At 37.9% G+C, this 27,417-nt stretch overlaps 1 protein-coding gene and 1 long non-coding RNA gene across 6 annotated transcripts in view; one reads left to right on the top strand and one right to left on the bottom strand.

Moving 5' to 3' along the window:
* UTRN (utrophin) overlaps positions 1–27,417 on the top strand; it is a 302,322-nt gene that overhangs the window by 169,297 nt on the left and 105,608 nt on the right. For 4 of the 5 annotated variants that reach the window (XM_068184872.1, XM_068184869.1, XM_068184866.1 and 1 more), the window contains 2 exons: positions 16,925–17,097; positions 22,413–22,569. In XM_068184872.1, coding sequence (XP_068040973.1) covers positions 16,925–17,097; positions 22,413–22,569 — 330 coding nt within the window. Of the gene's footprint in view, positions 1–9,992; positions 10,192–16,924; positions 17,098–22,412; positions 22,570–27,417 lie in introns of those variants that run through there. The other variant, XM_068184867.1, reaches the window with a different exon arrangement.
* Positions 11,058–11,957, bottom strand: LOC137470976 (uncharacterized). The gene is made up of 3 exons (XR_010997332.1): positions 11,760–11,957; positions 11,497–11,564; positions 11,058–11,307 (listed from the first exon to the last, which is right to left on the bottom strand). It is a non-coding gene; the product is annotated as an uncharacterized lncRNA (long non-coding RNA).

Genomic DNA, 27,417 nt, shown 5'->3' on the forward strand with positions numbered 1-27,417 from the left:
TTTTTATTCCTTGGTAGTTACTGAGAAGTCTCAGGGCAGTTTCAGAATTGGTCTGCAATGACTGTGCCAATGGGAAGTGCCAGTGACCTGAAGAAGCCATTCTGGGTGGGTATCTTGGGGATAGCCTTTGTTTGCTCTTCAAGGGAGCAATGGCTAAGAATGAAAGGGCATAGGTTTCATCTTACAATTTGAGGGATTTTTTTGCTGCTGTTCTTCTTAAAGTAGCTCTAGAATAGTAATATAGCTCAATATGTCGAACAAGTTACATTTAACAGAGTGTTTTTGCAACACAAGCAACATGTGATGAAGAAGGGTTTTAAAGTGAGGCAGCTTGAACATTTGCTCGTGTTTTCTGCCCTGAAGTTTTTATAGCTTGATTTTACTAAATATACCACAGACACGGGACTTTTTAGCAGAATAGGCTTTATATGTGCTTTAAAATTTTATTTTACTTTAATTATTTTTAAATATGTCTTTTATTATTTTCTTTCTGTGTTTTTTTTAATTTTGCGTATTTTACAGTGATTTACCTTTTGCCATGTTGAAACTTTTCACATTATCACTAAATGGCTAACTAGGCACCAACTTCTCAAATGGAAAATGTAGCAGCAGAAGGGACTTGTTCTGGGAATACATATTGCTCTGGGCTAGTCAGTTCTTAGCCTTCTTCCAGCTGTGTTCCCCAGATGGGGGGAAGTGCAAGGAGCCAGTGCCTCTGCCCTTCACAGCTGTTTGAATCAGTGTGTTTAAAATGGGTGTGCTCACCTGCCATGCCTTACTAGGGCACTTACTCCTACTCTTTTGTGCTGCTCTTCTGTAGAAAGGCCATTATAGTGATTGCTTATTAAACACAGACATGAATATGCCTTGGTTTTTTCCACCCTCACAACTTATTAGGAATTCTTGTTCTGTTATGGTTTTTTGTATGTGTTTTGTTTCCTCCTTCTCACCTTGTTGGGACTTTAAGCATGCAGAAACACCAAAAGAATTTGATCCTACATGGACTTAACATGGATGAAGTGCTAGAACACATATAATGAACTGTTATATTTCTTCAGCAGTATGACTGCCAGGTGTACTTTGTCTTTCATGCCTAAAGTTAAACAGTTTTTACCTGAATCCTCGGGAATGGCTAATCTTTGTCTAAGTTTTCAATGTTACTTTTTAAAAGAAATCTCAGTATGAATGAATGTAAAGCAGTGGATGTTTTTAAAATTAATTTCCTCAAATTCTCCTTTATGCTGATCAGACTTTTTCAGTGCTAGTCATAATTTTGTGACCAAAAATACCAAACAAATCCAAAGCCTCCTTTCAAGAAGTTGCTACCTAATGAAAAGCCAAGAATCATTGAGTTGCAAATGCTGTAAGATGATCCTGCACTCTTGTGTTCTTGTGAAGCAGTCTCTAACCTTCACTTTAGGCTTTTGTGTGCAGATCTTCATCTTCCTTCCTCCAGCACAAACTTGGGTGCTTCTCAAAAGTAGGTGGAGTCCTTGACTTTAAATGAAAATAAAAGCCTTCAGTAATTCAGTGGAAATAGATCTTCTGACTAACATTAGACAATGAAAGCTCTGTCTGAATAAATTTGGAAAACCTATTTGTTTCCTGTATAGTAGCCTGTAATAAAGTGGGGCTAGAGAAGCCTTAGGCACGTTGTATTTACATAAGCTTCTTGTTCAAACAAGAGCAAAAGCTGCAGTTATGGATAATGCAGCTTACATTTTATTTCAAGAATAAATATTATATTATCATAATTTCAATTGTAAATGCTCTTTACTTTTGTCAACAGACCACTGATAAGATCTCTATGAGAGCTTTCAGTTAGCAAAATGACACAGAATGCATAAAGATTATGAATCTGTGTGGAAATTCAGTTTAGTGCTTAATAACTTAAATCAGATGGGGTATTTTGAATGAAAAGCATGCTTTCAGCAGTAGCACTGGGAACAAGTTCTGAGTCTCTCTGCATGAGTGTGGGGACAGCCTCCTGTCTGCAGTGTCTGTTCCCTCTGTTTTCTGAGCTTTATTTACCTCATGCTGAGGGGTGACAATACATAAGTACACAAGAAAGGATTTTTTTTTTTAATTTTTTTTTTTGCTAGTTTGACACTTCACTAAGCAAACATGAATTTCCTTAGGGTATAACTACCTTTAAAGAAACAAAGTTACATGTATAACTACCTTTAAAGAAACAAGATGGGAGCTGTGTGGTGTGGTTTTGGGAGGTACAGCTAAGTGTTTAATTCTTACTGAGATTTTACATTAATTTCTTACTCTGATAAATGCTAGGAATAATTTCACAGACTGCATTTAGGGGGGGAAAAATGAGGAAGGCAAGAGACCAAAGCAATCTGTGTGAAGCAAAGACTGTAGGCCAATTATTCAGGCAGAGCAGTGGAGAGCACTTCTTGCTGTGGAAGATGTCAGAAAGATATCAGCATCATTACGTGAAAAACTGCTCTCAACCATCCTGTTACTTAGGAGCACATGGTATTCCCTTGGAAGTCCTTAGATAATGGTTGTTGGAAGCTTTAATGTTAATTAATTTAATGTTAATTAAATTAATATAATTTGGCTAGAAAACATAAAATGATTGGCTCCCTTGATGTCCTCTGATAAGCTGAGTCTCTTATTTACTATTCTTAAATTCTAAAAGTGTTTAGAGGAGGCTTGCCCCCTCTTTCTGTGGTGCCTTCTAACTGCCGTGGAAACCTTTTTTTGGTCAGAAAAAAAGGTGGTTTTGAAAGAGTCTCTGCAATTTCTACTTTAACTTTTTTCTTTACTGCAGTCTTGCACTATAGTTTTTTCATTTTGCCTCACTGATTAATGTAATATTAATTAGTTTCTGATTGCACGAGCATATAAAAATATTTACATAGCATAACTGTCACTCCTGCACATGGATGTCTCTTGTATGTTCCTTGCATGTGCTTGAGCTCTAGACAATGAATGTGAGTATGATTCTCCCCAGTTGTGTTGGCTACAAAATAGAATCATTTAATCTCTTAACAACATTGAATATTTGTTGATTTTGACTTCGGAATTTAGACTTCTAGGGCTTTTTACATTACCTGTGACACGTACTGATTTGAGAAATACTGACTTGTTCAGTTAAAAAAAAACCCAGAAAAAAAAACCCCTTGGTTCTCTTCATATGTTCAGTGGAGATACAGCAGTATCACATATTCATTTAATTTATCTAACTGCAGAGTTGGAGGATCATTACACAGTTAATGAGAAGAATGAATACTCTTTCTGCACTACAGCACTTAGAACCTGATCTTAAAACCATTTTTTAAGGTTTAATTCTGTGGTTTGAAAATTAATTTAGATGAAGACAAGGTTGTCCTATGGTATCAGTCATAAGGCCTTTACAGTAAGGCCCCCATCAGATACTCTTATTTCTCCTCTCACAGCAAAAGCTCAGTTTGGTGGTGAAGCATTGTGGGCTGCTGCTTTGATGCAGTTTCAATACCATGAAAAGATTTAAAGTAAGTGTTAGTGGAACATCCCTGTAGTCCAGGGTCATTGATCGTTTTTAGTGAACTTTGAAAACAAACAAAACCTTCACCTTTTTGGTAAATTGCAGTGGTATACTTTGGTATTTCTTGCTTGATTAGGAAATAGACCTTATGTGGTTTGATAGAACGTCTTAGTAGATGACAACTTGCTAAACTCCCAAGAGTAACTTTCTTACTGTTCTTCTCTCGTGCGATATTAAATTGACTTAGAGGCACATTTCTTAGTTAGTGTTTTAAGGATGCTTTGTAGACAATAAGTTGATTGCAGTAATACCAATTACATTACTTTTACCTCCTAAAATGCCTAGCTAATATTCAAATAGAGAAAAGTTGATTATTGAAAAGCTTATAGCTGAAGTATATTTTTATTGCTGTGAATGGCATTTTCATTGGATAGGGAGAGTCTCATTCCCAGTGCCTTTCAAAAAAACCATAAACCCCCCAAATCAACTAGATCCAGGTAATACTTCTCTTCCTCCAAGATAATGCCACTTAGTTAACTGAGAATATAGGACAAGTTAGGGCATAATATATGGGCAGACTGAGTCAGAAGGTACTTAACCTTGGAGTGTGCCAAAATGATAAATTACACAGGATAACTGAAATGACTCTGAATCCATGTTAGACACTTGAGTCTAATGCTATTGCTAAGAAGTGAAGTAAGAGGAAACTGCAATACATTATTGGAATGAGATTTTAATCCACAGACACTGAGTTAGTTGTCTAGAATTTAAGGTGCTCTATCAATTATTTATTATAAACTCAAATGAAAGTATATTTTTGTGGTCTTTCCACAAAAGACTGAGTACTTGGATTGAGTACTTGTCTAAAAACTACTAAATTAATCATCTTTTCATTGATCAGTTTTAGAATCTTGAGAGATGGGTACCCTTTACTAAGTAATAAATAAGCCCTTCTTGTAGAAAATTCTTTTAAAGATGGAGAATATGCATGGATTTAATGAGCTGTCAGAAAGCTATAAAACTGTTTTCATTACAGTCAAGAACATTTTTAAGGCAAAGATTTTTTAGGTTGGGCCAAAATACTAGAATTCCCATTTCTTAAACTTGAGAAACTGGATATTTACTCTGGGTGTGGGTTAATGCAGGGTTTAGGATATTATTTTTGATGTATTGCTTTGGCAATCTGTCATGTTATATCACCTATAGGCAGTCACCCTCTTTTTAGTTTTAACCTTTTAAATAAAAATGTGAATAAGTACATCTAAGATAATGTGTTTATTTAATTTTTGTGCAAAGGGAACAGCATTAAAAAGGCTATTTAAGGCAGACCACGAGGTGCCCTGATACTTTCTGATTTCCAGTGTGATTTTTGCAAGTAAGTACTAGTATCTTGTAGCTGAAGAAGGGAAAAAAGGAGGAAAGGCAACTTACAGTTTTAGAAGGAGACTTCCCCAGTAAAGTCTTTATAGACAGCTGATAAATAGGAAAATTTTTTTTAGACACCAGTACTAACTGGAAAGTGGCATCCAATGATGAAGTTTCTGCTTGGCATAAAAGCCAGATTTCATCCATACTGTCTGCTGCCTCCTTCATTCTGTAATTTAGGGTCAGGATTAAAATCTTCGTGTTCTGGTCAGTCCCATAAATTGAATTTAAATCTCAGTCTCTTATTCAGTAAAGTTTGTAATGCCCTATGCATGAAATAGATGTCATGCTGATGCTTTTCCTCCATACTTCCCTTTGACATCTAATTTCTTTTTGGTATACTCCAAGTATGAGGTATTTCCTTCTCTTATTTTAGTATATTTGAAATATTCTGGTTTTAGGGCTGGGTTCTTCTGGGAAGTTCAAAGAACACAACAATTTATATTTAAGTCTAAACTGTTATAAAATCATGGTTGGTTCAAAAGCTTGAAAGCCATGTATTGTCCAAACAAGTTAAGAGAGCATAAAAGCCCACTACCAAGCCACCCTGTCCTCCACAGATCTTTCATAGCAGTATAGCACTGTCTGTCATCAAGATTGCATCTGAAACTCTACCAAATCTTATTCTTGAGATTTAAAGTCTTGTCTCATTTGTTTCAGGAAGGCCACAGTCTATCTCTGCTTACCTAATGCAGAACAGTCATTGAATGTGGCAGATACTGCACAGGGTAAACCACTGAATGTGACTGGTTGATCCTTGTAAAAATATCTTCCAAGGCAAACCAATACCTTTTTTATAGAGGAAAAATAAAAAAGAAAAGAAGACAAATCCAATGGTTGCAGTGCCTTGCTCTAAGCTCTAGGAACTTTCATGTAATTAATGATCTGCATTGCAATCACCCCTGTAATAGCTACCTAATTGATAATGTTGGCAATAGTATTTATTTTACTTTTGTCTTATCCTGCCTCTTGGAGCTCGTTATTGTAGGAATTCGATCTGTCCATTTGTCCTGATGAATTGCTAGTCCTTGGGGTACTATGCTGCTTGAGTGATTTGACTTTTGACAGAGGTTATCAGTGAGCCTCTGCTTAACTGAACCTTTATGTTGGGTTCAATTGATAATAAGCCTCGGTGTAGAACTGACCTTGCCAGAGCAGTGTGGTAACTCTGTATTGTAAATGCTGACCTGCTGTAGGGAGGGAGTGGGCATCTCCCCCTCCTGGTCTGATCAGATTGACATCAGATATTTTTAAAGGCAGGTGAATATAGCACAGTGCTTTTTGAACTGGTGGATTTTTTGTGTTCCTGCCTGCAGCTGCATGTCTTGAGTGAAAACAGGATGTATTGACTTTCTGTAACCACCTATTGACCTATGTGCACTTTACATCTGAGTCACACAAGGCAACACTGTTCTTTTTATCTTTCTGTTGTCATTACTTGCTGTTTTGAGTCACATAAGATGTATGTATGCTCCTAGTATAAACAACCCCATTTACACTTAAGGTTCTTGCTGCTCTTTATTTTTCCAGTTTTCTTCTAGGAAAAGAAAAAAAAAACTTTCCCCTTTCTTTAGTTTGCGTTCAAAAATCAAGTTGTGTTTAGCATGACAGTTTTCTTGCATATTTTGCACATCATCTCAAGTGTGAAGCAAATTCTTGATTGTATACATATTTAATGTTTCACACAGTAAAGTCTAAGAGACTTTTATCTTTCCTGAAATTGAACTTGAGAGGTGTGTATAAGATTATCTCCAAGTTGATCAGGTATCTTTATTTCAAGTAGAAATGGTGTAACTTTTTTTCTCCTTACCTAGTTTTGATTTCGTTGATTTTGCTGATTCATTTGCAGTATCTTAACTTTCAGTTGCTTCTGGATTTATACTTGATAAAAGTAGAGGGATTTTAGTTTATTCTTTCCAGTAATAAGATTTTTGATGTAAAATTCTGCTATTAGTTTTATAATCTCTGCACTGTGCCTTGCTAAATGATGAGGCTCTTAAGCTTGGATTTGTGGGGTGTGCACCGCAGAACCCACACCTAAAACCAGTTGCCAGCAGATGTGATCGTAGTTGTGTCACAGGCTGCTGTGCTTGACTGTCCTTTTCCTACAACTGGTGGAAGTGCTTTTCTTTTGACAACCCTTGCATTTTGCAGGCTGCCATTAGTAACATTACCAGTGGCTATAAAAGGCTGTTTGCTGGTTGGTTTATTTTTATCCAGTTTTATGTTCTTATTTAAGACACATAAGGAAATTCACCAAGCTACTCTAGTACCAAAAGTAACACAAAGCTTCACTGCATCTAATCTTCTGCAGCTGTACATTGTTTCCAGTGTCTTAAAATTCCCAGCTGTGGCTCTTGGTATCTACAAGAGTGCTTTGGAAGGATGCTTTGTTACAGTTGGTAGTGTGCTTGTTTTCAGCTGTAGATTATGTATTTCCATTAGAGCTTAAATTCTCAGAATGTGAATTTCTTTGGCCTCTAGAATTCAAATATTTAATCTGTGTAGTAACTGTAGTTTTCAGTATGCAATGTGTATTTTCATTGCCAATAGTGTATGCAGAGCTATTTTTAAAGAAAATTATGATGAAGCTGATCAAGAAAACTTAAACTTTGTTAGCAATAGGTAACATAAAGCTGTCTTAAAATGTATGTTATGTTTTTGGAGCTTATGATCTAACATTGTCATATCTACACAACTGCTGGCTGTGCAGAGGCTATATTAAATACGTGTCAATGTAGAGCTTATTTCAATTACTTTGTCTTGTATATATTCAGAATTTCTCAAATACTGCAGTGTGCTTTCATGTGAGAATGCAACTGAAAAAGTCATTATTCAGTATAATTTTCAAAGTAGTTTTGCTGGAAGCCTTGGTCCAACATCATGTATATATGTAAATATTTGATAGCCTTTTATAGAATTATGCAAAATGGTACCTATTAACCTTAGAGGGTATTTCATTTGCATCTAATATTGCTGAAATATCTAGAATGTATGATTTTTTTAATGACAAATAAAAATTGGAAAAGAACTTATCTAATTATGAAGCCTGAGACCAAAGGTAAAATTAATGTTGTGTATTTGGATTCAGTCCTGGAGTTATGAAGCTTCATTATAATCCAGCCTGACACCCATCTTTATTTATAAGCACTAACATCTCTGAGGTGCATCTAGTTTGCATGGGCTTTTTTCTCCAAGAGAAGCAGAAAGCCTTAGTGTGCAGGGGAATAGGATCCAAACTTTGTCTTGAGGAAAAGAAAGGAGACTCTCAAATAGTGATTCTAGTTATATCACTTGCAGAATGGTTTTACTTTTTCACTCTAATGTGTAATTTTTCCTTCTGTAAGTCGTTAATTTGGAAGCAAATAGTATCTGAACATGATAAATAGGCTTTCTGCTTGCAGAAGCAATGGAATAAATTCAGACTGTTTAAGCTGATCTGTTATATGGGCTATAAAGCTAGTTGAGTTCTGTCACCTTTGGAAAACTTTCCTGAGTTTATTTTGCAAGCACTCCTGCAGTTTGTGTAATACGCCCACATAAAACATACAGACAGGAGGCAAAGTACGAATAAACCAAGTAAAAATCCTGCTAATGCAAATATTTTTTCCCCCCCATTCAGAGTTATTTTTAAAATCCCGACCCATACCAGATATACCAGTATAATCCACTAGCTCAGAATAATTTTAGAGACAGTTTTGCTACTGATGAATTCATTGGTACTTCATATGATGGCTGTGTGAAATAAAATAAAAAGTAAAAGCAACATGTGGTACCTAATGTGTTCATAGGAGAATTAGTTGTAACGGGTTTTGCAAGTGATGGGTTGCTGGTTTGGTTTTAATTATACATTTACTGACTTGCTGGCAGCTATTACTCAATCTGGTTTTGGTGGTTGAGTAATGCGTGTTTGTGCGGAAGGCATTAATAGCAGCTTAAATAGGCCTTCACATGCACACGGGTTTCCAGTGGGAATGGTTGGAAATGGACTGATTTCCTCTCAGCCACCCATGGGGTGTCAGGTTTCCCGCGGGCGAGCAAAGGCTCATATGGAAAACAATCTGGCTTGCTGAGCATGCCCTCCTGGGCAGCCCCAGTCTGTGGTGGCTTTGTGCAGCACTGGTTGCTTTTACAGCTCCAAAGCTTGCTCAGTGACTGAACAGCCATCTTTCCGTTCCAGGGGAAGGAAAAGTGAGGGCTTTTGGTCTGGGGTTTCTGCAGCCTCGGGTGGTGGTGGTTTTCCAGCAGGGAGGCCTCCCGGAAGGGGGAGTGTGCTTGGCTTCGGAGCAGCACCAGGGCCGCTGGAAGGGAGGATGCTGATTACAATAATAAACAAATACCCGGGATAGATTACCACACGGCTGTCAGAGCAGGCAGCACCAAAGGAGGAGATCCCCAGCGAAGGCTTTGGAAGTTGCAGCAGGATCCTTTGCTAGATGGTTTTTTTGGGGTTTTTTTTTTGCTTGCACAAAGGAAGTTACTTTTTAGACAACTTCTAATGGGCCTTGGCTTTTCCGTGGCGCAGCATCTCCTGGGCGAAACGAAGAGGGCTGGAGGTGCCTGATTACTGCCATAGCAGCACCAGCCCATGGTGCTGGCTCTGAGGAAGTCAGAGGAGAGATGGCCTCCCATCTGGTCACACCACCACGTTTCCTAGGATGAAGTGTGCCTCATCCCATTTTAACTTGTCTGAGAACTTGGTTTTTGATGCTTCTATAGACAGAAATTTCTCTGGGGATTTTTTTTTTTTCCCTTGAATGGAGCAGCATGGAAGGATGTGTTCCTCCTCTCCATCTGTCATAAAGCAGCAGGTTATAGCTTCTCTCACTCAGGGTCACTGAGACCAAGCACTGAGCTTGAGGCCTGCCAGAAGCACTTGGGTCCTGCAGGCCATTGCTGAGGTGAGCTGGAGGCAGTCCTGGGGAGGTGTGGAGCCAAGGAGATCCCCACAGTGCCATGAGGTCAGGTCAGCTCTGCAAGGAGCAGCACCCAGTGTCAGCAGCTCACCCCTGGGTGCCCAGCCCATGGGAAGGAGCAGGGACACGGAGACTGTGACGATGGCGCTGTGTGAGCTGTTCCCAGTGGAACACAGCCCGAGAGAGGGACACACACTGGAGCGCTTGGAGTATTTTGAGACTGTATAGGTGGGAAAGGAGAGAGACTTTTTGAAGGCTATAGACTTGGCTTGGAGGACATACCAGAAAAATGTAGGCTTCGGGAGACGCTTAATGATGATTGGCCTGAACTTCAGTTTACGTGAGTTGCTGACAAAATTTGAAAAGGTATGATAGGCACTTGCATACATGCCTTTGAAAAAGGCTGTGTATGCCTTTGAAAATTACACAGTAAATAAAAAAGGCAGGTTGATGTTTAACTTAGGTTTTGTGTGTTGCTGTTTATGTCCTCATGTGCACTCTGTTTATGGAAATCTAATGTCGCTTATCTTCCTCATTTCAGGTCCTACAAGATTACTTTTAGAGCATGTCCTCGGATTGTGGTCATTTTAATTTACTTATTTATTTAATTTTAAGTTCCAAAGGAAATGAAAAGCAGCTTGGGCTTTGCTAAGTCAAGAGTATAAGGGGACATTACAGGCTGCCTGTGACCTTGTTCCACTATTGGCATAAAGCAAGTGCTCTGGAATTTGCTGTTAAATTTAGTTGAATGTTATTTTAGTCGAACTGGAAGATCTCATTATGGCATTTATAAGTAGAATTATTTCCAATGAATATGCAACTTCCCCATTGTTTCACCTGTACTTCTTTTATTCCAACTAGTTACTCTTTCTCTTTCCAGGTTGTTGGGTAGCAGTAATGCTTAGAGGCAGGAGGTTTGGGTTTGAAGTGATTGTGCTGATGAGCAAGAGACATACAAATGTTAAAGAACAGATTGTTTTCATCTGTTTGTCAGCAGTTCTAGTGAAACCTCACTTGCATGTTTGTAACCACTGTTAGATTTGCTTTGTCTTTTTTTTACCATACAAACTTCCTGTATCCTGCAAGACCACAGTATGTAACAAAATACAAAGTAGTTTATTTATGAATTAAGATAAAACACCTTAAAGATGTGGTCTCACAGTAGGTGAGCAGTTTGCAAAGCCTGATTCTGTTTTGTTTTTTTTTTTTTCCTAAACTTCAGCATGTTCTTCTTTTAAAATGTAAACCAGTGTTCTTCTCCTCAGTAGTTCCCAATTTACCAGTTTTGTTTATCAGGGAGAAGTATGTTTGAGACAGTCACTATTCAGGATCCCACCAGCATGACACTTTCAAAAGTAGCTAAGAGTAACAGTAAAAGGGTTTGTTATCTGACTTCTTCACTGTATAGGTCACTGGCTCCTCTCTTGCTCCCACTGTGTCATCTAGCCTTCGCTCTTCTCTTGTAGCTGCTGCTGTGGTAGCCTGTAAAGATGAGGGTGTGTGCCAGACCCTGAGATGCTTCATGACTTCATTAAGAGAGAAATTTTTAACCAGTGTTTCTAATATTTTATGAATCATACGAGCCCTGGTATTTGCAAACTCCAGGCCCTCCCCTGTGACTTTGAATATTCCAGTGTTTATCTTAAAGAAATTGATTATAGCAATTCTCACCAAAACTTAGAGGTCTTACAGCTCTGCTGTATTTTTTAGCTTGCTGTGAAATTTTGTTGTCTACTGTGCTGAAATTTGTAATGCAACATAAAAGGCTACTTTGGTGCTGGAGGAGGTTAACGTTTTATTTGGTGGACTTTGATCACAAATTCTAAAATTTTAGTCTGTGCTTTTTTAGCAAGTTTTCTTTTCCTTTTTATTTTTTTTAAACAAGCTCCCCTCCTCCCCTGCTTCATCTGTCCCTCTTATGATTCCCCACACACCCATCCTGTCCTTCCTGAGATGTTCGCTGCCAGGAGAAACAGTGTTATGACAGCGATCCTGGCTTGTAAGCTACTTTCAGCTCTCTGGATTGATTAATATATGTTCTACAGAGAGAATGATGAGTGCTGTTACTGTGGTGGTAATGCAGAAGCCAGATGGCATTTGCAGAAGCTTGCACGGCACTCCCTTCCTATGCACAAACAGAGTCACATTACACTGCAGTAGGCAGGGCTGCCTTGGCTTTGTTCAGTCATAATTATGTGACTGCTGGAATTAGTATTAACACATTTATGGTGCCCCTCAGATGTTGGGTCTGTGCCATGCAATGGAGCCACAGAGGATGTTGAAGGCAGTGTGGCGTTCTCAGCCTTCCTGTAAGTGCATCATCATTCTTGTGATAAAATGAATCTTTAACTACACCATATGTCACCTCTTATGGTACTATCCAAGAGGCTTAAGTGCAAGTCAAGTCAAGTTTTTAGAAACTTGCTGTGTTGGTACAAAGATCTTGGTAATACAAGCCTTTGAAAATTAGGAGTGAAGAATGTCCCAAAGTGGGTCCTCCCCCCAAAAAATTCCTTTTTTTCTTCATGAAATATCTGAGAGTTTAAGTAGTAAATACATTTTTGTTATATCTACAGCAAATTGCTTTGATCTTACACTATATTGCAGTGGCTGTAGTGATATTCACCATGGTCTGTGTATGACACCTGAAAGAGGTTTTGATGTCCATCTTTATGCACTTCTGGCACTGGTGGATTTAAGATAATGGCAATTCTAACTTAAAGTTTTCAATGTATACTGCTACTTCTGAATGTGAATTCACTGTAAATGGATTGCTTAACAGCAACTGCTACTGCAGGCAGGACTCTGAAACAGCAGATGGGATGAGCCTTTTTAAAGGCATGACTGTTCTCTGACATCAGAGAAGAGACTTCCTGGATGAGATGAGATTTTTATAGCCTTCTTTTTACATGAGCATCTCTTTTTCCCAGCTACCCCCAGCATTTTAAGGCTGAGACCAATAAAAGTCCAGTTTCCCTTTCACAATGGCCAGTCTGATACACCTCTATCATGCCTTAATTCTTACTCCTTCCTTAAGAGTCATCAGAAAGTGAAAAGCTACAAGTAAAACAGAGGCTAAAGGGAATATCTGCCACAGCAGTGTTCTCAGAGGCAGTTGGCAGAAGCAGGTAAAATGTACCTGGTTCAAGATAAACTAAACAAAGTGCTATTAAAAAAAAAAAAGTCCATTGCTTTACTACCTGCTGTGAGACCTCAAAGAGCGATGTTCTGGCTGCTGTCTGTGGCATGCAGTTATGTCCTTTGGATGGCACTGACATTTTTCTTCCAGCTGGAACAGCTGGAAGATTTTTCTGCAGGTACTTTGAGCAGTCATCACATTTATTTCTGACCTTAGAAAGAGGCAAGTACAGCATTTCTGTGACTGTCTTTGCTGACTTGAGCATTGTCAGTGAAGGCAGTGGGCAGTCATTTTCACGGGACTTGCAATTCTGTGCACCCGTTCCACTCACAGGCATTGTCTGTATTGGATGCAAGAAGTACAAAATGGTTCTGGCAAAACAGCCTGGGAGTAACTTTTGCTAGGTAAAATGCAATTTTTCAAGCTGATTTTCATCTATGAAGAATCAACTTCAAGCCCATTAATTCCTTTTGAGATAAATGTGTAGTTCAAAAGCCACATACAACAGATGGCTTGTACCTGGGGATTAAAAGGAGGTAGCACTCCATGTGTCAACACAAAATGCTGCCAGGCTTGTTGCACAGCATCAGCATTGTATCTGTATGTCCATTTCTAGCAAGCCATATTTGGTTTGCGTGGCCTAACTTGCCATCCCTGGTATGTGGTCAGATGTTTACAAAAATACATGGAATTCTGTTTTCTAATAAGCATAAAAATAATTGGAGTGTAATCCAGAATTTTGCTGTATATAGTGGGTTCAAAAAACTTGTAGTAAAACATTGATGAGTCCTGCCTTTAAACCCTCTGTGAAGCTGTGATTTGGTACAGAATGCTGTTGACTTTTTTCTTGAGAGACTAAGTTGAGTTTTGTGTCCTATATGTAAGAAAAATATTAGGGTTTCTTGATAATAGAATCTTTAATGCTATGGGAATATACTTATTTCCCTTACAAAATAAAATCCCTGTTTTAGATCCTTGTATTATTATCCCAGAATTTTTAATAGTGTGAATTCAATACAGTAACACTTTGTCTATTTTAAAATGCATAGTTTCTTCCACTTTAATTTGGCCATGGATTTTTTTGTCCATTAGTTGTGCTTTTTATCTTCATTAGTTGTGTTTTTATCTTCAGCAGATGTATTTGGGCCCTATAAAAAGGTAAATACTTTGCCTGTGTTACCATCCTTACTGGTATATTTCCATACAGACAAAATCTGAAAAAATGTGAGTAGAAGTGAAACTGTTAATAGCTTAGAGAGTTGCAGAGTGAATTAGAGGCCCTCTGGACTCATCATTTAGAAAAAAGACACATCACGTGTGGGTTTGGCTTGGAGGTTTCTTGCCTTTTATAAAGTATTGATAGTTTCCAAAGGACAATTATGCCTAATGCTGTAACTGCTTTTAACATATCCTTGCAGTCCATAAGAGGGAAAGAAAAGACAAAAATTTAATAGCTGGTTGAGTTGGGCTCGTAAGTTGGGTTCTGCTCCAATCTTTGTCATATGCTTTCTTTTACCCTGGGCATGTCACTCCAGTCTGCCTTTGGGCTGTTCTAGTAGCAGCTTGGTTTTGCATCCTTTTCAGTATTTCCATCTGCAGTCTTACTGAATTGCGCATATTTATACATTTTTTAAAGACACATGCCCTTCAGTTGTCATCGCATGATCATTTAGATTTTATTTGGTAGGAGTTAAAGAAAGAAGTAGGTTTTTTATTATGGAGACATGGTTTAAAATCAAATCCAAATATAAAATGAAAACTTGAATTCTGCAGGAAGAAAGGTAAAGAGGGAGAGAAGCAAAGAAGTCAGAGAAGATTCAAAATGGAAATAAAATTTTGAAATCACCACATTAAAATGGAAAAGGCAGCAGTTTGATCTTAATACTTAATTTTCATACTTAAAAAGAATTTAGGGAAGTGGCAATGCTTTAGTAGTTTGGCTAGGGTTAAGTACATATCTAAATGCCAATCTAGTTATTTCTTCTCCTTTCTATCTTTCAAACTTTGGAGCTTTCACCTTGATTTATATATAGGATCAATTCTTTCCTCAAAAAGCTTTCTTTTAATTTAGGGCATTAATCCTGCAAGCACTTGCATGTGTATAAATATGTTGACCTCATACAATAAATTTTCAATTCCATTTAACAGCCAAGTGCACATAAATATTTGCAAAATTAGCAAAAATATGGCATGTCTATAGTAGTGCCTCAAAAAAAAAGTTGATAAAGCAAGAAGACATTTTCTGTTTATAGTGTATTTCTTTAGGGTTTTGGGGATTTTTCTGTTCTGTTTTTGTTTTGTTTCCCTCTCCCTCTCCTCTCACACTGGGAGACTACTCTGGCCCAGATCCCTTAAGCATTCATCTAAGAGCAGTGATGGAGTTTCACAGTTGTATCCCCCTCTTTATGTGGCAAAAGAAACAAAATTCAGCTAGTGACTCTGCCATCTTATTTGGGTTGGCTGATCATCAGACAATTCCATTTTGTTTTTTTCCTTTTAAATGTCATTTTTGTTTCAGTGTTTAGAATGGTGATTTTTATTGGGCTGTTTCAGAGACCCAAAAAAAGTGTCTTTTTACCTGCTTTAAAGAATTGAATCTCAGTGCAAACAAAGGTAGTTGTCCAAAGTCACACAGTAGCTCTTCTGGCCAGACAGAGCTTCACCAGTGCCTCCCTCCCTTTCTCATCTCCTTTCCCACTGCCTCTCCTCCCTCCTCTTCGCCTGTATCCTGACTTTTTTTGTTTTCTTTCCTTACTCTAGAACACTTTTATTCTATTTCAAATTCATGGCTACTTTTCCACTTCCATTTGTATACGTGCCAGCAGGAATACATCTTTAGGATGGGGAGGTAAAAAAGCCCCCTCCTTTTCTGCTTCTGGGAACAGATGGTGATTACTGAGGAGTTGATTGGAAGAATAAAGACCTTTAAGGAATTTCAGTTATTTGATTTCCTCCTTTGCAAAAGAAGTTTATTTACATCTGCATCAAGTTCCTGTCATAATCTTCGTTGATTAATCCTATTGAGACAGCCAGTATACCTCCTGGCTTTCCACACATTTACACTGCTTTATTAGAATATAGAGAGATGTGATGTATGGATGCTAGAAACCATTAGCTGTGGTGCAGGAAGTTTTGTTTGCTCTTTTTATGTGTTTTAAAAATAATACTGTGCTCAATTAGATGAAGACAATATCTGTAATGTGTTTCTTGAGGCAGATGGTAGATGAGAGGATAAAATGTGTTTAATTTCTAAGGGGAAGAGAAATGAATCAACAGAATGGAAATCACAAGCTTTCTTTTGTCTTTTCAGTATTTACTACGAAATTCAGATTATAATGCATCCTGCCATTTTATGTCTACCTCTCCATATATTCAGGCCATAATATAAAGTAGTTTATTTGTAAAAATGGATTTTTGGTTGCTGTAACCATTTAGCTGCAGTTTGGGGTTTTAAAGTTAAGATTTTAGTTAAATGCTTTCATTATGTGTGACCTAAAATACTAGATAAAGGCTGCATTTCACTAGACTGCCTAAAGTTTCCAGAATGTTTTGTTTCAAAGAAGAAAGAGATGACATAGCTAAGGCTGAATCGGTGTAATTTCTGGAGAGGAAATGAGTTCTAGTGCATTTGCAAATGCCACACTGTGTGAAATGCGTGGGTGAACAGGAGACAGTTAGTTACCTTCAGTGCTACAAAACACAACATCACAGAACTTGGTGTTTATAATTCCATTTCCCTTTTCACAGCTTTGGATGACGTTCAGACTCCTTTTCTCACACTTAAGAAAGCTAGACCTTTTGTAGTGACGTTAATAGGATTGCAGGTTTTCTCCTGTGTATCTTTTATCAGAGACACCCAAGGAAGTTGGAATACATGCTCTGTCCTAGTGTTTAGGGGTACTCATTAGAGTCAGCTCTACTCACAGAACTATGTTTGAACTTTTCTTGCTGGTATTTCAGGACATTCAAGCTGAGATTGATGCCCACAATGACATCTTTAAAAGTATTGATGGAAACAGACAGAAAATGGTGAAAGCCTTGGGAAACTCTGAGGAAGCTGCTCTGCTCCAGCACCGGCTTGATGACATGAACCAGCGCTGGAATGACCTGAAGGCGAAGTCCGCTAACATCAGGTGAGTAATGAAAACATCAAGGTGTGATGGGGCACAGTTTCTGTCTTCTAAGAGGCTTGACAAATATGACCACAACATTGAAATGAAATATCTGTTCTCTTTCATGAAGGACTCCTGAATGCAGATACAAAACTTGGTGAACTTGTTCACCAGGTAGGCTTAACTACTTGTTTTCTCTTCAGACCTTCACAGTTGTAACTTGCTGACCTTGTACCAAAATTTCCAGAAAGTGCATTGAGTCTTTCCTTATTGCAAATCAATGGCAGTATCAGTGAAATAATTCTGCAAATCTGCCATTGCTTTGAAGGGAAATCAGGAGTTTGTTCATGGTTTTGTTTTTACAATATTTTTGTTTTGAAATTACTAGATTAATAGAACTTGCATCTTAAGTATCTTGATCCATCTAATTGGTATTGAATTGTTAATTCAAATTAATAATTTAATTGCTGTTATTAAATTGAATTTTTTTTTTAAAGTAATTATTAATCAAGGAATGCATTTTACAGTTTTTTGACCCTATCTGTGCCAAGCTCAAGTGTGGTAATTGTTAAAACTTTGTGATGCAATTTTTTTAAATAGATACTGCCATATTCATTATTGAATTAAATTCTATATGAAAATGAATTACATAGAGAATAATTTCTAGAGCTTTTAATTGCAACCACTTGCTTGTTGATTTGAGAAAACTGTTCTTTTAAAAGTAAAGAACAATGTTAAACATCCATATGACTATTCCAAAGGCTGGGAAGTTGAACTGACCTTGAAATTCAGGCACAGGAGTTTGAATGAGTGAAATAGAGGGGAAAATGTCATATTTACTTTTCATATCCACTTATCACCAACCTGCTAAACAGTTAAATGAAACTGTTAAATCAGCTCCTTGAAATCCCACAGGCAGAACTTGGACCCAAAGAACCAAGCAGTTTGGCATGGGGACTTGCAGAGACTGGCTCCACCACATACACAGTTTAATGCAGAAGCTGTTGGACTTGGGTTGTTATGAGCTCTATTCACCAGTCCATGTGAGAGAAAGACAAAAGCATGCTCTTAAAATAATAGCTTATCAGTTGTGGAGTCCTAGCAAGAACCATTGGGTTGCTTGGCCATTCCTGGGCTTGATCATAATATGGGAGAAATGGATGGCCATGAAAAAGGGCCTTCAAACCACTTATCCTGTATAGCTATGATTTCCAAGGCTGTAGTACAGAAAGACTGATTGTGCAGTCTGCTCAGAAATTGGGAATACATTTTCTGAATACAGACCCATCTTTTCTGTTCTTCATAGATATGGCATGTGTATCCCATTGGGCAGCATTAATGTTCCTCTGCTGGTACCTGCAGTGCTGCAGAGCCACATGTCACTGGAGATCAAAGTGTAAGACAGGCAAGAAAGAGAATACAGGTGCAAATCTAAGACAAGTAAATTAACCTTTCAAATCTCAGCCACTACTGAAAAGAGTGTAATATTTCTGAGTTCATGTATTCTGCTCTGTTCTTTGATTGCAGTTCACTTTTCTAACTTGTTCAAGAGTCCTTAAAGCCTTCATAGGGGAGTAACAAAGGACAGAACTGATATGAAGTCTGTTCACCTTCAATTTTTGCTTTCTTGCTGTATCTTTTTACAAGGATGAATTGGAAAGTAAAACTGTAGGGATGACCGTAGTAAGAAGAACATGTAACTTTTAGATGCTAGGACTGAAGAATGAAAAAGCTGATTGTTTCGCAATGGGTTTTAGCTTGGGATAGTGCTACTAAATTAAAGTTTCTGTGAGCTTTTTAGAATATTTTCATTTATGTGTACATTCCGATTATCCTGATTGTTAATTGCTGAAAGTACTGCTCTCCCAAAGAGAGACAGTATGAGTTTTTCTCATCACATCAGTCCTCAGAGCTGGTGTTGCTAGTCACTATATTGAGTTTACTTCTTTGCTACTCTCAGTAAAGGGAGTTCCTAACTGGAAAAACGGTTCTGTTCTGACATATTTTTAAAAACGCAGAAGCTGCTTAAACCTATACTTGGAGTGTCTATGATGGTGCACCTCTCTCCTTGAAATTGTAGACTTACGCTTCTTTATTTTCCTCTCTTTATCTTATTACCAGGAAGAAAACAAAGCCGTAGACTTGTGGGGTTCTGGTTTTAAAGCCAAATATTTAGGGGAGATTCTTTTCTCCTGGGGCAGGAGGTGTGAGGATGTTAGTGTTTGGGGGAGGGTAGAGGTAAAAGTATGGGAGAAACAGAAAAGGAGTTTTTCTCTCTTTCTCTATATTTAGACCACCCACCAATCTTTTTTTTATTCCATGTGTTCCCTTGTCACTCAGCAGGAAAAGTGCTACCTCCATAGCAGAATCAAAAGCTGAGGAAGTCTCCAGCTGTGAAGAGAGCTTCTCAGGGTCAACAGAAGGGGAGTTGTGTCAGAGTTGCTGTTTTCTGGATGATTTTATTCAGCATGGGGAAGGGGAGGGAGGGTTTCTCTCAGTCTGGTCAGTTGGATAGGAGCATCTGTGTTCTTCAGGTTCATCCAGGATTCCCTTAGGAGTTCTTTTGCATACCCGGTGGTTGCCGCTGGTGAATATTTGTGCTCCAACTCATGCTCAGAAACAATCACCTATAACTGACCTCTATTTTGATCAGAGAAGATTCTTGAGCCACCACTTGATCTAGTAAATCCTTGAGTTTGCCAATTCATTTGTCACATGTGCACAAAAAGCTGAAGCTTTGTTTGCAGGTTGTTTATCAGTAGAGTACCAATTGCAAAACAAAGGATAGAAATCCGGACTCAGAGAACAGAAAAGCCCAAGAAACATTTCAGAACTTCTGCATAGTTTATCTTCTGTCTCTTATAATGTCTGTATGACAAATATAGATGTGATGCTAAAACTTTACACTGAAATGCAATTTAAAGCATGTCTTGACTCTCTTGCTCCTGTGCAGCATGTGTTTTGAATGGTGTTTACTGAATGTGTGTTTCTTTGCTCCCCAGGAGAATTGAATGCTTGTGTCTGCTCTTCAGCTGCTGCATCTTGCTTTCATTCTCAGTATTGCTTTCAGTAAGATTAAAAGGATAGTATTCTGGAAAAAATCCAGGCTGCTGAGTTTTCCCCTGTGTATTTTTCCCTTTTTAATTTCTTTCTTTGGGAGGTTTGGTCACTTTGTGCTCAGTGCTGGTGTAGTCCATTTCCTCTCCACCCCTTACTGCTCTACCTCTGCAGGATTAACTTGCACTGGGCTTTGAAACCATGCTTGATAGTGTTATTTTTGGTATTGACATGTATTTGGCATGCATGCAAGTACTAAGTGGTAAATTACAATGCATTTAATCCTGTAATGTATGCTATATCATTCACATTAGTATCAGATTAGTTTTTATACTATTAATATTATTGCACTGTATGTTAAATAGTGGTGAATCACCCTTAAGCTGTCCATTATCTAGTTATGGGAGTTTTTCCCTTCCTTACAAAGCTCCAATTTATGTTGCATACAAGAATTCCACTAAATAATTAGAGCAGAATCTCAAAGCCTCAGAGTGTGCCAGTTTTTAGCGGTGAGAGCTGCTTATATGTGCTAAAAACAGTAATAAGTCATGATGAATAGAGATTTCACTATCAAATGTACAGAAAGCTGTAAATTTGAACATTTTAATTGTAGTTGCTACTAGAAATTCTCGAAGATATATCTATACTTTTTTAGCAATCAGAGTCTAATGTCAGCACTATAAGTTCAAATATGGGCTGCCTTGGCTTGGATGAAAGGGCAATGTCTCTCCTCTGCCTGGTAAGTAAGAATGTTTTCACTTCAAGAAAGAAGGGCCAGTTCTGAGTACCTGAAAAAATATCAGGAGTGTGGAGACAATACATTCCACTCAGAAGCTGCTGGCCTGCCCACCAAGGCCAACACAACAACTTGCTTGTGCTTTGGTACAGGGTGGGATGCTGACTCTACTGTTTAGGCCTAAGCTGCTAGCAGCTTGTTGCAATTCAGTGTTGAGATGAAGGTATCAGTGAGAGCAATATGGGACAATAGAAACCATAACACACAAAACTGTAGGCAATAAAATGTCACTTCTAACAACTACTTAAATTTCATAATTTTTCCCAATTAGTTACTTAAGTGCTTTCCTTAACAAGAGTGAATGAGAATAGGTTTCTCTTCCTAAAGGTACTTGGTTTATCCTTTTCAGAAATGTGGAATTTTTTTCTTTGTATTTCCCTCCTTATACACTTTTACTTGACTGCTTTATTGATTCACCTATCCTAGTGTATTGCTGGGAGATCTCAGTGTGGCCAAACCTAAGCTTGTGTTGGAGTTAACCTTGTAGCACATCATCCCATCAATCCAAATGTTGCTGTATCAACCCCAAACATTTACTCTAATGCCATTTGAAATTATAATACAAGACAAGCAGGTGAAAGTTTCTAGTTGTGAGTCACAATTAATCAGAAAAAAAAAAAGATAACCAACAATGTGCAAAATAGGAAAGGGTTTACTTCATTCATCCTTCAGAAGCAGGGGAGAAACTTGCAGGACAGGTGTCAGACTACACTGAAAATCATTCAGCTCTACTCCCCTATCTGTGTGAAGAAAAACTTTTTTTTTTTGCTGATATAAATTAGGTGCATGCTGGTTTTGAATGATACCATAACATAGAATGACTGCAGTAAAAGAGGGGTAGCTGGTCCCTTTTGAAGATTTCTATGCATCTTTTAGGCACTGCAGGGAGAAGGCACCAAGTCAAGGTATTTCTGAAAATTATAGAAAAAGATATTGTGGAGTTTGACTTTTTTTGTCAATTAAAGTGAGGAACAGATTCACTGTATTAATAGTCGACATCAATGAAAGATGATTTTTTAAGTAACCTGTTTCACTGACTGATTTGTTCAGCAGGACGGGCAATTTGCTATTGGTAACTACTGGTAGAACACACTGGATTTTGCTTCTGGAGAGTCAAGGTCTGGCATGAAAGAGTTCAGTTTTGCAATGCTTTAGCTCACAAAATGATGCTTGTGCATGTTTCACAATGGTGGAGTCACAACAAAACACAGGAATTTTTTATGTTGCTTAGACACGCGGTGTTCAATGTTTTAGATGAGTTAAAGCATCAGGAACATATTTGTCTGTGTTCCCCTGTTTCTCCTCTGTTTATTTTGATTTGCTGTAGAAAGTGTTCTGAAATAGATTTTTTCTTTTAACACGAAGTTGCTTTGCAGTTAAACACTTGAAACATTCTCATCTTACTGATGGAGTTATTTTGTTTGTTTTCCCATGCTGGTTTTGCCATTCAGGGCTTTAAAGGTGCTGTTATACTGTCTCACAGGGCTCACTTGGAGGCCAGTGCAGAGAAATGGAACAGATTGCTTACATCTCTGGAAGAGTTAATCAAATGGCTAAATGCAAAAGATGAAGAACTGAAAAAACAAATGCCTGTTGGAGGGGATGTTCCAACCTTACAGCAGCAGTATGACCACTGCAAAGTAAGTTGCTTAAGTTTTATGGGTATTATACTGTGAATTATAGAATAAAGCAAATTTTTGTACAGGAGAAATGATGAATGCTTCCTAGTGACTAATTTCTATAAAAAAGCTCTAGATCTCCACCCATTTTGCTTACCTGCCTTGCCCAGTAAAGCACAACTAAGATACGCTATTCATCTAAACAATTTTTGGGACATATGTTCAGTCTAAACATTTTTTTCTTTACTGTTCCTTGATATTTTTGGAATTCTGATAGGTGAAACTGTTATTTTACTCTAAAAGTTAAGGAAGGCATGCAAAAGTAAGAAGTGACCAAGAATCATGAAAGAAAAGATGAATGTAAATTCAGTAAAATTGTGAACAGTGCCTTTCTACATGTTACTAAACTCACCAGTGATAGCAGCCCCCTACCCATGCACATTTACACTGCAAAGAAGACTCAAAACTATTTTAGAGAACTACAATCTTTCTGTGCCTTGTACTGTTGTAACTATAGCTTGCTGTTCTAGTTTTCTGGTTTTGCTTGTCCTGTTCTGGTCTGTCCATGATAGACTAGTAATTCCTAAATAGTTCTCGACAGTAAAAAAGTCACTTGCATCTGCATTTCTTTATTCATGTAGCATGTAGAGTCTATTTTGCCTACTCTGATCACTAATCAAGTGAAGATAGTTTTGCCATTGGAAAAATTCAATCTAGTAAAGCTGGTTCCATTTCATTTGTTGATCTGTATGGTGTAAACAGGGAAAGAGCACAATGCAGCTTTATATAGCTAATTGCATGATAAATATGTTCCCCTCTGCCAAGTACACTGGTGTCTTTTCTGCTGTGGTGTTTGGCGAGGGCAAAATTTGAGTTTGGAAAAACTTACCAAAACAGAAATACTTGGAATACTGTGGGGAAGTACAGAAAATGTAGTCTGTCACGAGCAGCACTTTTGCATCTTCACTCCAAAATAGAAGTGCTTAAGGAAATCTGCTCACATCTCTTCTCAATTTAGTCTTTTAAAGTAAATTTATTAGCATATACTCAGGAATTTTGTTTCTTGAGAGTTCATCTCTTCCTAATCCACTTAAAGCATCATGCTCTGTTTGTAGGCACATCTGCTGTGATTCTTTTTATAATGATCAAATGGTGGATTACTAGTGCCAAAGAGCAATAAAAGGCTGAAACAGAGCCAAACATGATTTTGAAGGAGGTCAGTGGAAGGTGGTAGACCTCTACAGGTCATTTTCTAAAGGCTTGTTTGTGTCTTGTGTAGATTACAGTATATGCATGATAGTAGCAAAATGGTACTAGAAAGTGCCTCTCATCTGAAGAACTCAATTAATAAAACTGGGGCTTTATTCTGAAGTGGAAAAGTTTAGCAGTAATGGTGCTGGATGGCTCATTTGGACCACTAGTGAACTGCAGCAGTATGAAGGAGAGAGCACCTCTGGGTTGTTTAATCTTTGCCCTTATGTTTAAAGAATAACTGATATTTTGTTATGTGTCAAGGTTAAGACTCTAGTGAGTGCATTCAGGAGCTTTTGGAGATTATTCTTTCATTTTTCAAAAAGGCAATTTTCTTGCAATGTCACAGTGAGTGACATAGTTGCCTGAGTCAAGTATTTAATATGAGCTGCATTAATAGTCTGCAACAGCATGAAGTTAAAGCAATCCTTAGTATCACTTTATTTTTTATATACTTATGCCACCAAAAGCACTGCATACACTTGCAGATATTTTTTAGATGACATCTGGATGACTATTTCCAAACAGTTATTTTGTTTATGTATATGGGATATGTATATGTATATTTGTATATGGGAACCAAGAGATTCCCATATATCTTGTAATGATACTGTGCTATACCAAAGACCAGTTATTAGCAGGCAGCATTTCACATTCTGTTGAAGTGCTGCTTATTAGCTACTGCCAGAGGAGGAAAGCTGAAGCACAGCTGTCTATTGGTTTGACTCTCATGGCAATGCTTCACTACTCTTTCTTAGCAGGAGCTGTTCATTCCTTGCAGAAGCTGCAGTTTGCTAATAAACTTGATCAAGCTGAAAAGTTGTGGTTTTTACAGATAGAAAGTGAAAACTGAAGGGCAGTTGGGGGGGAAAGCCAACAAAAAGCTAACAAAATAAACACCCAAACCTTCTAGAAGTCCTTCTGCTTCCTCAGCAAGGTTAAGTGATTGGTTGATGTGGTTAGGATGTTGGATGAAGTGTCCTTGGTTGAGAAGCACAAGTTTTATTCCTGTGATTTTTTTTTTCTTTTCAAAAGTTTATGCCAAAACTGCCCTTTCAGTGGATTTTTTGTAAACTTTATGTAATTCCATGTTGTCAGGTACTCTGTGTCTTGTAGTGCGGGTATTGCTGGCTGGTGTCATTTGCTTTGCCTTTAAGGTGTTCTATTTGGAATATCCTTTTAAGCTGGGAGTTTTCAGTGTTTCAAGTTTGAGGTGTAACTGTGTCAGGTGAATATTGCAGAGATATGACTTGATTTCTCTGGCTCCGAAGGATACTCCCTTTATTTCACCTCTCGTCACCAACTGTCCTGGTACTTTTTAAAATGCTTCTTTGTCCATTCTTCTTCAAGCGTTAAACCTCCTGAACATTTCATTTTTAAGATTTGCTTTTGATCAAAGGGTTTTTTTTATGATCCCTTGTTGAGTTTCTGCAGCACCATATCGGCTCCCCTTGAAAAGGTTCTCCCAGGTCTGTTTGTCTGTCTCTGCTCTCCTCTTTCCTTTAGTTTCATATCTGAGTGTAGATTTGAAGTTTTCTTCATGCAAATTGAGCAGTTCTGTACCTCACTTTGTCTCCACTACTCTGTGACCCATTTTCTCCAATTTTCATCTTGCTTGCCTGATCTTGTCCTTACTGGCACTTCAAAATGTAAGTGGTAAAATAGTAGCTCAGCTCTGTAAGATGTGCCCTCATGATAGCCCCATCTCCTTTGCTTTATTTTTCGGAGTTCTGTTGTGTTAGCATTATTTTCTGCCTCTAGTTACTCAATAATTGTTGTTTTTATTAACTTTTTACCCCCTCAGGTACAGGGGGTGAATTCTTTGCTTCAGCTTAATGGCACTAATTCTATAAACCTCTGTTAGTATCTCCCTCCCTTAGTGCTTGGCTTCAGCAGTGCCAAATAGATAAGTACAATATTATGTGACAGTTTGGGTTGGCTCACATTGTTTGTGTGCTACTGAGGTCTGTTTGGACAGGAGGAAATAAATGGTTTGCTGTTTGATTTTTAAACTTGTTTTTGTTTTAGATATCTCTCATTCTTCTGTGTTTTAAAAGCAAACATTACACAGAGTATTGTTAATAGGTTGAATTAGGGCTGCAGATTTAGCCTGTATTTCCCAGGTTAACAGAAATCTTTCAGGATGTGGCAAATAATTATAATTTTTTGACTCTCTTTTGTGTTGCTCAGCCAAACTTCCATCGTCTGGAAGTTTATCACATGCTAAATGCGCAGTCTATCAATGAGCACATCCAGTCTGGGTGTTGAGTGTTGCTCTGTGTATTGCAGGGAGCAGGGCAAGAGGAAGCTTAAACTGTGGTACATGAATTTCCTATTTTGATTATTCTCAAAATTTCTTTGTCATTAGAAGAGGGGCTGTGGAGCAAGAAATCACAAGAATACTGGAAAATTTGGGACACTGAGAGGAAGTTTAAAAGTACCCAAGCTAAAAGGTTGTTCATATGGAATACACTTATAGCTGAGTCTACATTCACACTCCAGAAGTGTGGGACACAGGCAATGGTTTATAGGGAAAAAAAAAAAATGAAGGCACTGACCTTTTCAGAGTTTATTGCCATTTTTTCCCATAATTTCAGTTTCTCACTGTTGCTAGTTCTGAGCAGCTCATGTTTCCCTTTCATTTTGTTCTTTACCAGTCTTCCTTATAAATATTTATTTAAGATTTTAATGTGTGTGATGCAAATTTTGATCAGCTGCATAGACCAGGAACAAAACCCCACACCAAGTCACCAAAACTGAAAAACCAAAACCACCACCCTGTTCCTCCCAGCTTCTATCCCTCGAAAATCCACCCCTACATGCATATTTTAGTACGTCAGAAAAGAAAATCTGCAAAAATACCATGAAAAATCAGTGGGGTGGTTTTGTGCATGTGGAAGTACCTAGAGTCACACGTGTCTACAAGAGGAGGCAGCACAGATACTGACACCTTGTTCTTTGGAGATGCACCAAGACCTTTATGTAACTCACTTTTCCACTGGAAGAGTTTCTGACTGTAGCTTTTTGAAAGTGTGCTTTTGCTAAAATACAAAGACTCCCTAAAAGCTATAAATCACTGTGGTTTAGATTCCAGAGAGAGAACCAGGACATTTCAAATTAAGCAGAAATGGGTACCCTCTTGCATAAATCCTGTTGGCATGTGTCTGCATAAATGAACAAATGTCTAGCTAATGCTAAATAATGCATGCATCTTGGATCAAAGAGATGCTTAACTTAGCTTCATTTGAGCTCAGAATGAATTGGCAAAGGACCTGTGAATGTTTGATTGATAATTTTATATCTATGGATAGGTCATTAATATTTTAAATACTCTTCAAACTTTTTGGGGTTGCTGTCTATGGATTTCATGTTTCAGACTTGTTTTGTTAAAGTAATCAAATAATGAAATTATAATATTTCAGTATATTTTACTCAGCTGTTTTCACTTAAAGGTGTTAGCATAGCCAAGTGGAAACTACTTTCTACATGTTGTTATCCCTTCAGGGTGACTGTAATTCTGTTATTCTCTTAAACAGGAGGAAAATTCTGTGAGGAAAAAATCTATTTCTAGCCTTAAACTTTTCTTTGCTCTTTCAGTTTGCCTGTCTGACTTTGGGC

Source organism: Anomalospiza imberbis, chromosome 3 (assembly GCF_031753505.1).
Source record: "Anomalospiza imberbis isolate Cuckoo-Finch-1a 21T00152 chromosome 3, ASM3175350v1, whole genome shotgun sequence".
Classification (NCBI taxonomy): domain Eukaryota; kingdom Metazoa; phylum Chordata; class Aves; order Passeriformes; family Viduidae; genus Anomalospiza; species Anomalospiza imberbis.